Here is a 13,540-nt window from a genome sequence, read left to right on the forward strand (position 1 = left end):
GGCGAAACTGTAGTGTCCATGACATTAATGTTTATGGAGTAACACACCAATATGAATGACATCCCTTACCAACATTCCATGCCAGAAATTAGGCTACAAAACATGTGTTTTTGATAGTATTTTCATTCTATGCTCCCCCCTGGTCAGACCTGGCCCACAGGCCGCCAGTTGCTCACCTGTGATTTAGAAGCTTGTAAAATGTAGATAAAGTGGAAGAACATTACCATTAAGTGTACAGGAATGTAAAATATTATGTGTTCAAATTGTAATTTATCCTCCAGCTGCAAATATACACTGACATATCCAGTATCATTCTAAACAGCAATCAAAGGGTGAATAAACATACAAATAAATAAATATGATCAAAATCAAAATATAAAGCTCTTTTGTGTTAAATGCACAAGCAAATGGAAACGGAAAGATAATATTTGAAAATGACATAAAAAATATCTTTTGCCATGTCACAGGAAACAACCGTTGATAGTTAGTCCACTTCCATGTTACAGTGTAGAGAAAAATAAAACATGCTTCTATCAGAGCAAGTACTCACTGGCTTCAACTGGTTTTCCATCTTTTAGCCATTCCACTCGTAGAGTAGAGTCACCAATAGGCTCAAGACGAGCTTCAAAATGAGCAAATCCACCCTCCCTGATATTCAGCTGGTCTTTAATCGGTGACTTAAATTCAGGAGGTGCTGTGCTCTCTGGAGGTTCCTGTACATATCGCTGTGATTGCAGATACTGCTGATAAGCTTCCAGTTCTTCAACTTTCTCAATATATCTCTGCTGCTCTGGTATACCGAGATCTGCTGTCACGCTAGTGCGTGCTATAAATGAGTGAAAATATTTAATTTAATAAAGAAACACAATTTTGTTAGTTTCATGAGACAAAAAATATAGTCTAAGTTATACAACATAAAAAACATCTTAAAACACTTGTATGAAAACAGAATGTCCCCGGTATGTGAAACACTTTAATGTTTTATAGTACCACGAACAAAATTAGCATTAGATGAAGCATAGAATAAAAAATAAATAAAAATAAAAATAAAAAAATAAAAAGAAATTTGAGAAGTGAAAATAGTGCTACTAAACCTCCTGCATCTTAGAAAAGAGCTTTTACAGCTTCACACCATAGATATTGCAATATCTTGACAGATAAAGTATAATTATATCTAACCTCAGCAATACTCACAGATGCTTTCAAAGACACTCTGTTTTCATAAAATTGACTGCCCTCCTTGTGTCACCTGCTATGTTATCCTGCCATCTCTCTCTCTCTCTCTCTCTCTCTCTCTCACACACACACACACACACACACACACACACACACACACACACACACACACACATGCACGCAAAAGTCATCAGGTCTCATTTCTCTGACAATTTTTTAAGGTGTACGCAGTACAAAAAAAAAAAAAAACTGCTCTCAAGGTATTTTGTACAATACCCCTCCTAACGTCAACAGATAAAATCATGTTTTTGTTGACATTAAAAACAAAAACTTGCCAGAATTGTTATTTTATATATCTAATTGACTAAGCTACCTCAAATTAATATAGTGTGGTTTTCAATTCACATTTGTGGAAGGAAAACATGAATAATAATCAGCATTTTCAATAATGACTGAGTACAGCTCTTTCATTTAGCATTACTAATACAAGTCCATTGACAAACTGAAATGTGCTGAGACTATGGAGAGATAACAGAATGGAATGCCAACACTACTCTTTCCCTGCTAAAAATGCTGATTATTAATTGTGTCTGTCAGCAGTAGCTAATCCAGATACATCTTCAGCCACCTTACAGTCAGATCCAGTCCTATGTGACCTCATTTTCTTCCTAAAAGTTAAATAAAGCATTTATAGGTATGCTTCTGAGTACCTAGAAGCAACTGTGTACACTGGGCAATATGTACAAGGATGCATGTTCTGGAAACTTTCCTTTGTGGTTTTGCAGGACACACTGAGGAATGTAACTGAGAGAAGAGCATATTGAGATGATAAGATTTTGGGGAAGCGAGAATCTGCAATACTTTCTCAACACTTTCAGACATCCAATTTTTCTCTGAGGTTCATAATAACGTAAGATAATTAAGGACAAGAGAATTTTGTTGTTCAGATGTAGCTGCTGTGCAGTTTTCACTACTTTTTCTTCCAATAATTCAGTCTTGGTGATTTATTGTTTTATTAACAAAGAAGTACCATCCACATGATAAACCAGACCCAAACAAACAGACTTCTCTGCCCATTGATCCCCAACCCAAATAAAGTCAAATGTTTTGGATTTCAAAGCAAGCCACACTTCCATTTCAGATGCTCCTCTAACCGCAATTTCCTCCGTAATCATTTACCAAACCTTTTTTTCTATGCTATCTCAACTACACATCTCTCTGTTGTATAGCCTCTTCAGACTTACTCACCTTGAACTTTGAGAGTAGAAGAACTAATAGCCTCGCCTGTTCTGTTCACAGCTCGCACGGTGTATGTACCAGCATCTTCAGCCCGTAGGTGCAATATATTTAAGGAGACATAACCGAAGTTGAAGATGGTGGTAATGCGAGAACCTGTTAGGTACAAGAAATCAGTACCATATAACAAGCACCTTTTAAGAAAATATAACAAACATTTTTCTCATGAAAATATATGTATATAGTACCTATCTCAACAAATATGTATCACTGAAAATATGTGTCCTAACACACTGCTATATGTATCATCATTAATAATAATGATTACTTAGAGATAAAAATATATCTGGACCAAATTCAAATTTATAAATCTGTTCATTTGTTTCTTCTGCTTTACCCTTGTTATTTAAATTTCAGTCCCGTGTTGTGCATAATTATTAGCCTCTGAACTCTCTCTGATGCATTCACCTTCACTTTGTCTCTCTCACCCTCACAACATGTGAATCTTCGCCATCCTGGGATTTGAGTGACCCGCACCTCCTTCTAACATTCCCCAAACTATTTCTTTCCTCCCTGATAGAGGAACTAATAGTTCCAAAAGTTAGAACACATTCTGCACTTTTATGTGTGTCACTTAGCAGTGCTGGAATTTTGCATCATGAAGGTTAATGGTCTGCCATTCTGTCTGCTTGTAATTTTATGTTTTCATAATTTCATATATGAGGTAGAAGGCTATATCAAGTAGCAAAATATGATCTCAAAACAGAAAGACTCCTATATTTCCAACATGTAATGGAGTTAAAAGAATGACGCACTTGCTGTGATCGGTTTCCCGTCCTTGAACCACTCCACCCTCATAGTGGGGTCGCTGACGGGAGTGAGCTGTCCTTCAAAGTGGGCATTTCGGCCCTCTTGTAGCTCTCCTAATTCCTGAAGTGGTCGAATGAAGTTAGGCCGTTGAGACGAGACTTCTTCTATACTCTCTGTACGCTGATAGCGTGAGTAGTCTTCCAAATGTTGGATGTATTGCAGGCTGTCGGGGTGCTGACTAGATTGTTCGATGCCAACTCGGCCTGAAAAAAATTAAGCTCTCTTACTAAACATACTTATTAAAAAACTAATAAAAATATATAACATCCAATGAAATCTAAATATTGTGAATTATTTCAACCACACTGATGAGATACAGTGTAGAATCTTTGGAATACCAAATGGATTAGATACTTACGGAATACTGACTGTCTCAGAATGTCACACAAGTATGAAAAATATATTACTAAGCTGAAATTATGATTCCTTGTCCAACTTTATTTATTATTTCACATTAACTGCATTTTTAATGTAATGGTTCCTGAAAACTGGTGTATTGTCAAAATGAATGTAATCAACTACTGAATTTTTGATCATGATACTATCACTGTCTTTATTAGTTGTGATTGCCATTTCAACAGTTTGTCAATTTCAAGCATATACACCCTTAAACGGATCATGTACAAGGGCTGTTGACATTTAATTCACCAAACAATTGAAGTGCTGAATCTTGCTCGCCGTCCGGGGTGGCCCTGCGGTTCTAGGCGCTTCAGTCTGGAACCGCGCGACAGCTACGGTCGCAGGTTTGGATCCTGCCTCGGGCATGGGTGTGTGTGATGTCCTTAGGTTAGTTAGGTTTAAGTAGTTCTACGTTCTACAAGACTAATGACCTCAGAAGTTAAGTCCCATAGTGCTCAGAGCCATTTGAACCATTTGAATCTTGCTCAAAGTTATGCTTCTGAATATAAATTTATCCATGTTACTGATAGTTGAACTCCATGCCTGTGGACCGAATTACTTGAAGAGCTACAGCACCCAATCAGCTTTGACTGGTTGCTGTATTTCTTCAAGCACTTTTGAATGGGTTATCTTTTTGCAATAAGCATTCAGGAACCTTTTCATTCCTGTGAAGTTCACAAGCAGTACCTGGAATTGTTGCTCTAGATTTCATGTGACTTGTTGTTAGTGACTAGCACACAGCTTTTCATAAGCCACTAATAAGTGACTAAATGTACAGGGGCCAGCCATCAATTATCTGCATTAAATTTTTGTTTATTAGATCAACAGCAGAAAATCTGTAATGCCATTATTCCAGGACATAGTCATCCTGGTGTCCAGTGCATCTGGTATATTATTCACAAGTTTTCCATTATCCTGAGATAAAAAGGTTTTCAGGTGAGCACCAAGCTATGTATGTAACTTGATGCAGTGTGGTCAGAACTGAATGCAGGATGTTCACACACCCTGAAATGGGGGTTCCAAAGTTTGAACAGAGAGGGGATCGATATTTGGATCACAGTGACATGCAAGTATAGAAAAATTCCAACACCTGACCTTGTCATTTAACTTGAATTTTAGACTACATCTTCTTTTGTTTACAATGGCTTCTGATGACCTCTATTCTAGGAAATGTTCTAGAACTAACCCTACTGAGTTCCAAAATGTTTTTCCTGTAGAGGGTTGATTCTTGCATATCTCTCTGGCTGAAAATTCAGGAAGTTTATATTCCACACTATGTCATTCGCTATTTGCTTCAAAGTGATTAATCCAAATTTCATCTCCAGTTATGATTGATTTCAGTAAAGTTTTTCCTACATTAGCATGATGGTCTTGTAGGTCCTGACAGATTCTCAAATTATTGCTCTGGTGTTCTTTACTGATTTAATTTGGCATTCATCTTATGTACACTTCACAAAAACTGAGCCTGTTATGCACAATTACATATGCAGAACCATGACTAACACGCACATAGTTTTCCATTTCATCAATGGTTACTTACAGGTTATTCAGAAACAGAGCACAAACTGCTTGAAGTTGGCATCAGTACCGGATGTGGTTAGGCAGTTTTCTCTTTAATTATCTTTCATGCTCGGTCAGTCAGTTTTAAACAATTACAGATAATTACGGTCTTATGTTCACATTACCATGTATGCAGTAATTCAGATGACATATTGTGAAAAAAGCTTCACTTATTTGACAAAACCTGCTAAGTATTTTGTCCCAGACCCACCTGTTACACTCAGCAGACCATGAGATTCAACTGATCCCGAATTGCTTGACACACGGCAAACATATTCTCCACTGTCCTCCAGCTGAATGCTTATCAGGTCAAGTGCGATGAAACCAAACTGAAATGTAGCTGTAGCACGAGAACCTAAAATCAAACATAACACGTATGGTTATCTATATGTGAGAATTGTTTTCAATCATTCAAAATACATAATTCTGTGATGTAATAATAAATAAAGAATGATGTAATAGTTATGCAGGCAGAATGGTCATACTTCAAGAAATTGTTCATCACAATGCAGAGGAACTCCACAGAAAAATTACGATGTACTTAGGCTTTTGAAACCAAACATTCCTTTTATAAAAGACTGGAGAAAATGACTCTAAGAAAAATGCAGAAAAAATGGGAAAGATTGTAAAAAGAAAAGTCAATGTAGTACCAAAAAAATATGCTGAGATAAGGGAAGAATCAAGAGCAATAAGTCACACTAGAAGATTCATAGGGCCTAGACTGAGCAACGTCAAGAATATCATAAGTATAAACATAAGTAAATATAAAAATTATCCTTGCCAGCAGCTGCATTTGTGGGTTTCACATATTCTAGCATTCCACCAGTGTCATTTACACACATCAAAAAACGTTTTGCATCACCCTGGTTCCCAGAACTCCTGAAGACAGATATTGTATCACAGACACAGTCCCTTTGATTGTTCAGAGACGTCACTAAACCCCCCCCCCTCCCCCAAAGATGTAAACAACCATGCATGAGCAGCACCTATTAGATGGAGAGGGTCCAACAGCCGATCACTTCCAGTCATTCCACCAGGAAGGAGGCACACGGCTCATTTTGTCTGTAGTTCAACCATGCTCAGACGATCAATACCGCAGTTCTATCACATCCGCACTGTTACTTTGTGCCAAGAAGGGCTCTCAACAAAGAAAGTGTCCAGGCGTCTCGGAGTGAATGAAAGCAATGTTGTTCAGGCATGGAGGAGATACAGAGAGACAGAAACTGTCGATGACATGCCTCGCTCAGGCCGCCCAAGGGCTACTACTGCAGAGGATGACTGCTACCTACAGATTATTGCTCAGAGGAACCTTGACAGCAATGCCGCAATGTTGAATACTGCTTTCCGTGCAGCCACAGGATGTCATGTTATGACTCAAATTGTGTGCAATAGGCTCCATGACATGCAAGTTCACTCCCGATGTCCATGGAGGGGTCCATTTTTGCAACCACAACACCATGCAGTGCAGTACAGATGGGCCCAACAACGTGCCGAATGGACCATTCACAATTGGCATCTCATTATCTTCACTGATGAGTGTTGCATATGCCTTCAACCAGACAATCATCGGAGACGTGTTTGGGGTCAACCCAGTCAGGCTGAACCCCTTAGACACACTGTCCAGTGAATGCAGCAAGGTGGAGGTTCCTTGCTGTTTTGGGGTGGCATTATGTGGAGCCGACGTAAGCTGCTGGTGGTCATGGAAGGCACCGTAATGGCTGTACGATATGTGAATTCCATCCTCCGACCAATAGTGCAACCATATTGGCGAGGCATTCATCTTCATGGATGATACTTCACACCCCCATCGTGCACATCTTGTGAATGACTTCCTTCAGGATTCGGGAGGACAACGGTTCAATCCCGTGTCCGGCCATCCTGATTTAGGTTTTTCTGTGATTTCCCTAAATCGCTCCAGGCAAATGCCAGGATGGTTCCCTTGAAAGGGCACGGCTGACGTCCTTCCCTAATCCGACGAGACCAATGACCTCGCTGTTTGGTCTGTTTCCCCAAAAAACCCAACCGCCCCAACTTCCTTCAGGATAATGACATCGCTTGACTAGAGTGGCCAGCATGTTGTCCAGACATGAATCATATCGAACATGCCTGGAATAGCTTGATAAGGGCTGTTTATGGACAACATGACCCACCAACCACTCTGAGGGGTCTACGTCAAAACGCCGGTGAGGAGAGGGACAATCTGGACCAACAATGCCTTGATGAACTTGTGGATAGTATGCCACGATGAATACAGGCAAGCATCACTGCAAGAGGACATGCTAATGGGTATTAAAGGTACCAGTGTGTACAGCAATCTGGACCACCACGGCTGAAGGTCTCGCTGTATGGTGGTTCAACATGCAACGTGTGGCTTTCATGAGCAATAAAAAGGGCGGCAATGATGTTTATGTTGATCTCTACTCCAATTTTCTGTACAGGTTCCGGAACTCTCGGAACGGAGGTGAAGCAAAACTTTTTTTGATGTATGTATTTCTACTGGATTACTATTCTTTCTGTCTATTTGTTGCAGGAAATATCACAATTCCTGCATTATAAATTCATTGTATATTTACTCCTTCAGATTCCTAAGTCCAGTTTTTTCACTTTTTTGTTCACATATATCCTATATCTTCCTCCATCTCCTTATTCCAAGAGAAAAATATCCTTGGCTTTAAAAATTATTGTAAGTGTACAGCTGACTATAATAATTGTTGAACTCCATTTATAGTGTCACTAACCTATATTTAAAATAATTTTATTCTGGTTCCAAGTTCTACAAAGAAAGTCATAAGATTAAGTAAAAGTTATCATGAAGTTGGTATACTCACTTGCAGCCAGAGGTCTGCCATTCACAAACCACTCAACTTTCATGCTTGGGTCACCAACAGGCTCAATGCGAGCCTCAAAATGTACACGTCCTCCCTCAACCTGATGAGCATTGTTCAGTGGAATAATAAATTGTGGTGGTGGGTAGATACGCTCTTCTTCTGGCAAAGGCATGTGAGGCTTTGCACGCTCCACATGGCGTAAATAGATTACCTCAGGCCCTGGCTCTGGTCTGCAACCACAAAGATTTTTCTTATGAAATCCAACATATATATTTTTTTCAGAAAGAAATATATGGCATTCAATAATAAAACCTATAATGATATTTCAACAAGGTATATATACATATGTGGTCCAAATGGAAAAATTACATTACATTCAGGAAAAAACACAAAACTTTATTTTTGCAGTAAAAGGATAAATGTGTTAAATGCATGTGGCCTGTCGACAATGACACAATTTTACAATGCCCAAATACAAATAATGATTGCATATCTTAAATTTTTTATCAGGCTGCTCAGCATGCAGATTGAGACAGCAATAAAATAAAGAGTGAGTGTAGTTTGAATGGCAAATAATGAATGATGTTAGATTAGATGACAGGGCAGGGGACAATATTGCCTTTGGTCTTGTTGAGGATAGATACTAGCAATTGTCTGAAATTATTTTGAGAAACTACAAAAACATAACTAAGAATCAACATCAGATTATCTTCCATTAGGAAAGTGGAATGCACTCCACATCTGTGATATAACATTCAAAATCGTAAAGAACAGCAGTCATCATTTCAGTTCTAGCTTTATTAGAGGAGATCCAGATTTTGGCCAGTAACTAGCCATTATCAATGCTAAAAATACAATACGTACATAGTCAGAGCATAGTATACAGAAATAACAACTCATAACATAACCTATACTCCTTGTACATTGAATTACATACTAGTATTTCAGAGTTGTATACGTGCTCCAATGCGTCTACACCTGTTGTTTAAGCTCTTGTTACTATTCATTAAAGACTATTGTCTAATGAAGATAGGCTTTGCATAGAACACATCAGTTGGCTGTGTGGCACCCCCTACATTAACTACATAATACATAACCTTCAAAGTAAGGCAGTTATGTGCTATAATTAAAATTTGCATAAGAATAAAATAAAATAAAATACAAGTAAAATTATTGATGTTGCTGTACTGACTTACTGTCACATTTAACAGTTAACATAAGAAGATATAAAACATGCCAGATTCACTCTTCTGAGCTAATTATTTTCTTAATCTTTAACAGCACAGGTAAAATCAGTTCCACAAAATTTACAAACAGCTAGGAGGCACATGATGTATGGCTGTGGTCATTGGAATTGATTTGCATATTTTTTCTTTTATACTTTTGTTAATTGTCACAATGAGGTATATAGCTTCTATCACTTATTGAATAGTTCATAGATGGTGCCAAATATCACCAAGATAGATCATTGGTGTGATTTGCCAATCTGTAATGGATGTAGAAGGTATTGATCTCTGTGCTATTTCATACAGATTTTTAATTATAAGTACAATTAAAAAATACTGAATTGCTGCTATTAACAATGTATAAGCATCTAAATCAATATAACATGGAAAAAGTTATGTAGGTTCAACATTATAGCTATCATATTCATACAGTATCATATCAACGGTCACTACATATCGGCAAGAAATCAGGAACTATTTTGTATCCCCTGAGTCACATGTTTCACAGCTTCCATGTAATCAGGTTTCAAATAATTCCCAAAAATGAGCATTTTTCATAGTGACTTGATCATTAATCAGGTTGCTTCTAACACTCTTCTGACAGCAAAAGACCTCCATCTCTTCTAGGAGGTTGAGCAACTTCCCTTCTCACCCTTACCCAGAAACCTATGCTTTTTGTTGTAAGTAAATGAACAACCATATTCAGTCTCTCCATGGCAGCCTTGAATGAATTATTTGTAAACTGGAAGCAGTGAAAAATGTGACCAAGGAGGTACAAAATATGTCTTGACTTCTTGCCAATATGTAGCAGCCACTGACATAATAGTGTACAAATATGATGGTTATAATATTGAACCTACATAACCCTTTCCACGTCATATTGATTTAGATGCAGGTACATTGCTAATAACAGCAATTCAGTATCTTATTTCATTTTACTTATAATCAAAAATCTGTATGAAACAGCACAGAGATCAGTACTCTCTACATCCATTACAGACTGGCAAATCACACCAATGATCTATCTTGGTGATGTTTGGCACCATCTATGAACTATTCAGTAAGTAATAGAAGCTATATACCTTGTTGTGACAGTTAAAAAAAAGTATAAAAGAAAAAAATATGCAAATCAATTCCAATAGCCACAGCCATATATCATGTGCCTCCCAGAGGTTTGTAAATTTTATGGAACTGATTTTACCTACGTTTTTAAACATTAACAAAATAATTAGCTCACAAGAATGAATCTGCAATTTTTTATATCTTCTAATGTTAACTGTTAAATGTGGCACTAAGTCAGTACAGCAACATCAATAATTTTACTTGTATTTTATTTTATTCTTATGTAAATTTTAAACTGCTTTACTTTCAAGGTTATGTATTATGTAGTTAATATAGAGGGTGCCACACAGCCAACTGGTGTGTTCTCTGCAAAGAGTCTTTAGTCTTTAATGAATAGTAACAAGAGCCTAAACAACAGGCATAGACATATTGGGGCACATATACATACTGGTATGTAATTCAAAGTGCAAGCAATATAGGGGATGTCATGAGTTGTAATTTTTGTATACTACGCTCTGCCAATGTACTTCTTGTATTTTAAGCATCAATAATGTCTAGTTACTAGTCAAAATCTGGATCTCCTCTAATAAAGCTAGAACTGAAACGATAACTAACTGCTGCTGTTTACTGTTTTGAAAGATGACAAATAAGAATGTCTTGGCAAAGGATCAAACCACATTCCTCCTGTATGTGGGTGCCACACCTTAACAATAGCTGGCCGGTGTGGCCGAATGGTTCTAGGCGCTTCAGTCTGGAACCGCTCAACCGCTATGGTCGCAGGTTCGAATCCTGCCTCGGGCATGGATGTGTGTGATGTTGTTAGGTTAGTTAGGTTTAAGTAGTTCTAGGGGACTGATGACCTCAGATGTTAAGTCCCATAGTGCTCAAAGCCATTTCTTAACAATAAAATAAATTCATGCGGATGTAAACAGAAGTAAATACTAAAGCTGTAGTAAGAGTTACAATAACACTCATAAATAAAGGGAAACAGACTAACAAATTATAAGAAACTGAGTGTAGTCCATCAACAACCAGAGGGAAAATAAATAAGAAACCATGACTTCTGACACACTCAAAAATGTGTCTCGACTGATAGATGACATATGTGGGAAATAACGAATTCCACAAAAAATGAATTAATATGGTAGATCTGTTATCAACCCAAATGATGGTTTGAACACTACACAGCTTTGGTACAAATGGTCTTATTGGAAGTGGCTGCCTTTGTCTCCATCCAACCTTTGAACGGACTTATCCAGCCAGTCTTAGGGGACCTACACTTCATTGTGGACTCCAAACCACAGCGCACCTCAGCATTTTTCACATTAACGAACATTGTCAGAGATGAAAGAAGTCATGAGTGACAGATAAAAGTTATACAACTGAATTGGAATCAAACCCAATATCTTTGGATCTGTAGTCTGTCATTTTTATCACTGAGCCGTGGAGATGAACTAAACAAAAGAAGCATACAACACTGTAAAAGAATGGAATGGGATGTAGACGCAGAATTTTAAAAAAATCTAATATTGATTTTGCATCTTTTCACTAAATTTTGTCGTATTTTTTCTATAAATACTGTAAAATACTTCTTCCATAGTTATAACTGTGTTTTATGGTTGGGCTTTATGTGAAGGAATCATTCAGCAATACTTACTCAGGTTCAATGACCTTCGTCGGTCGTGGTAAATTAAGACGACGGGGAGGAGGTGTGGCGCCCTTAGGTGTCTCGACAAAGAGACGAGCACGTGTGGCGGTGGAGCCTGCGACGTTCTGAGCGGTGCACTGGTACCAGGCCGCATCCGACGCCTTGGCTCGCGGGATGTCCAGTGTCGAGGCTCCACCGTCTGTGTGGATGTTTACATCAGGTCCCGGCGCCAGGGGGACCCCATCCTATAAAAATTAATTTTTGCTGAATTTTTAAAATGCCCTTAATCACGTTTTATCTTCTACAAGTAACTGTTAGTGAAGATTTACCTTGTCTGAACTGAATGATTAATGCTGGCCCTGCAGGATATCCTGAATTAATACTGCAGTACATAAAATACATGGGTGTTGATAAAAGAGTTATCAGTCATTTCTATGACAGTGACAAGTAATTACTTTTGACAGAAAGAAAAATCATTAAAACAATTATAAAGAAAGATCAGTTACATTTTTTCATTTGGGCACATTCACAGATGATGCTTCAGTTGTTGTTACAGTCTTCAGCCTGAAGAATGGGATGATGCAAGTATCCTTGGTAATCTCTATCCTGTGCAACCCTCTTGATCACTGAATAATTATTGTAAACTCCATCCATCTGGGCCTACTTGCTGTATTCACGGCTAGGTCTCCCTCTACAATGCTACCCCCTCCCGTCACTCCCACACTTCCCTTTCCCTTCATTATCAAATTGTCTATTCCTTGATGGCTCAGGATGTGTCCTATCAAATAATCTCTTATGTCAGTCAGATTGTGGCAGAACTTGAGGAACAAAATGTAAAATGAGAAATATAAAACATTATCATTGTGCCCAGGTGTCTGATAAGAGTACATAAATTTATTTGAAAGCACATGGATTCCAAAAAGAAATGATGTGATTATTCTTCTTTTGAATATAGTCATTCTTTCCATAATTAATATTTTACTCTGCTTCAGAATGTGCACTGTAGTGATACTTCTTGGCAGATAAAACTTTGTGGTAGACTGGGACACATACTCATAACCTTGTCTTTTGTTGGTACATCCCCAAACTGACAGAGCAACTGAGGCACAATTCATGACACATCCTCATAGCTTTGTTTCCGTCAATACTTGTTTCCTACTTTCCAAACTCCACAGAGGTTCTCTCGCATAACTTGTGGGAATAGCACTCCTGGAAGAAATGATGTTGTGAATAAGTGGTTTAGGCACAGCTGCAGTGAGGCATTGGTGAAAGTAAAGCAGTGAGGGTAGGTGGTGGTGAATCATACCTGAATAGCTGAGTCAGTAAGAGCATTACCCACAAAAGGAGGTTCCGAGTTCGGGTACCAGTTCGGTACACAGTTTCAATCTACCAGGAAGTTGCAATATATTGCACACTCTGCTGCAGAATGAAAGATTCATTCTGGAAAGTATCACTTGGGCTGCACTTAAGCGATTCCTCTGCTACATCCTTTCCTCCTCTTCCAGCAAAGTGCTAGTTTCACAAGATATGTACTA

At 38.1% G+C, this 13,540-nt stretch overlaps 1 protein-coding gene across 1 annotated transcript in view; it reads right to left on the minus strand.

Annotated features, from left to right (window-relative positions):
• Positions 1-13,540, minus strand: part of LOC126260755 (titin) — a 530,053-nt gene that overhangs the window by 432,868 nt on the left and 83,645 nt on the right. The window contains exons 11-16 of the mRNA XM_049958094.1: positions 12,015-12,250; positions 8,070-8,299; positions 5,453-5,596; positions 3,228-3,485; positions 2,425-2,568; positions 551-826 (exon numbers count right to left, since the gene is read on the minus strand). Of these exons, the coding sequence (XP_049814051.1) occupies positions 551-826; positions 2,425-2,568; positions 3,228-3,485; positions 5,453-5,596; positions 8,070-8,299; positions 12,015-12,250 (1,288 nt within the window). The remainder of the gene's footprint in view (positions 1-550; positions 827-2,424; positions 2,569-3,227; positions 3,486-5,452; positions 5,597-8,069; positions 8,300-12,014; positions 12,251-13,540) is intronic.

This window comes from Schistocerca nitens, chromosome 5 (assembly GCF_023898315.1).
Source record: "Schistocerca nitens isolate TAMUIC-IGC-003100 chromosome 5, iqSchNite1.1, whole genome shotgun sequence".
NCBI lineage: Eukaryota > Metazoa > Arthropoda > Insecta > Orthoptera > Acrididae > Schistocerca > Schistocerca nitens.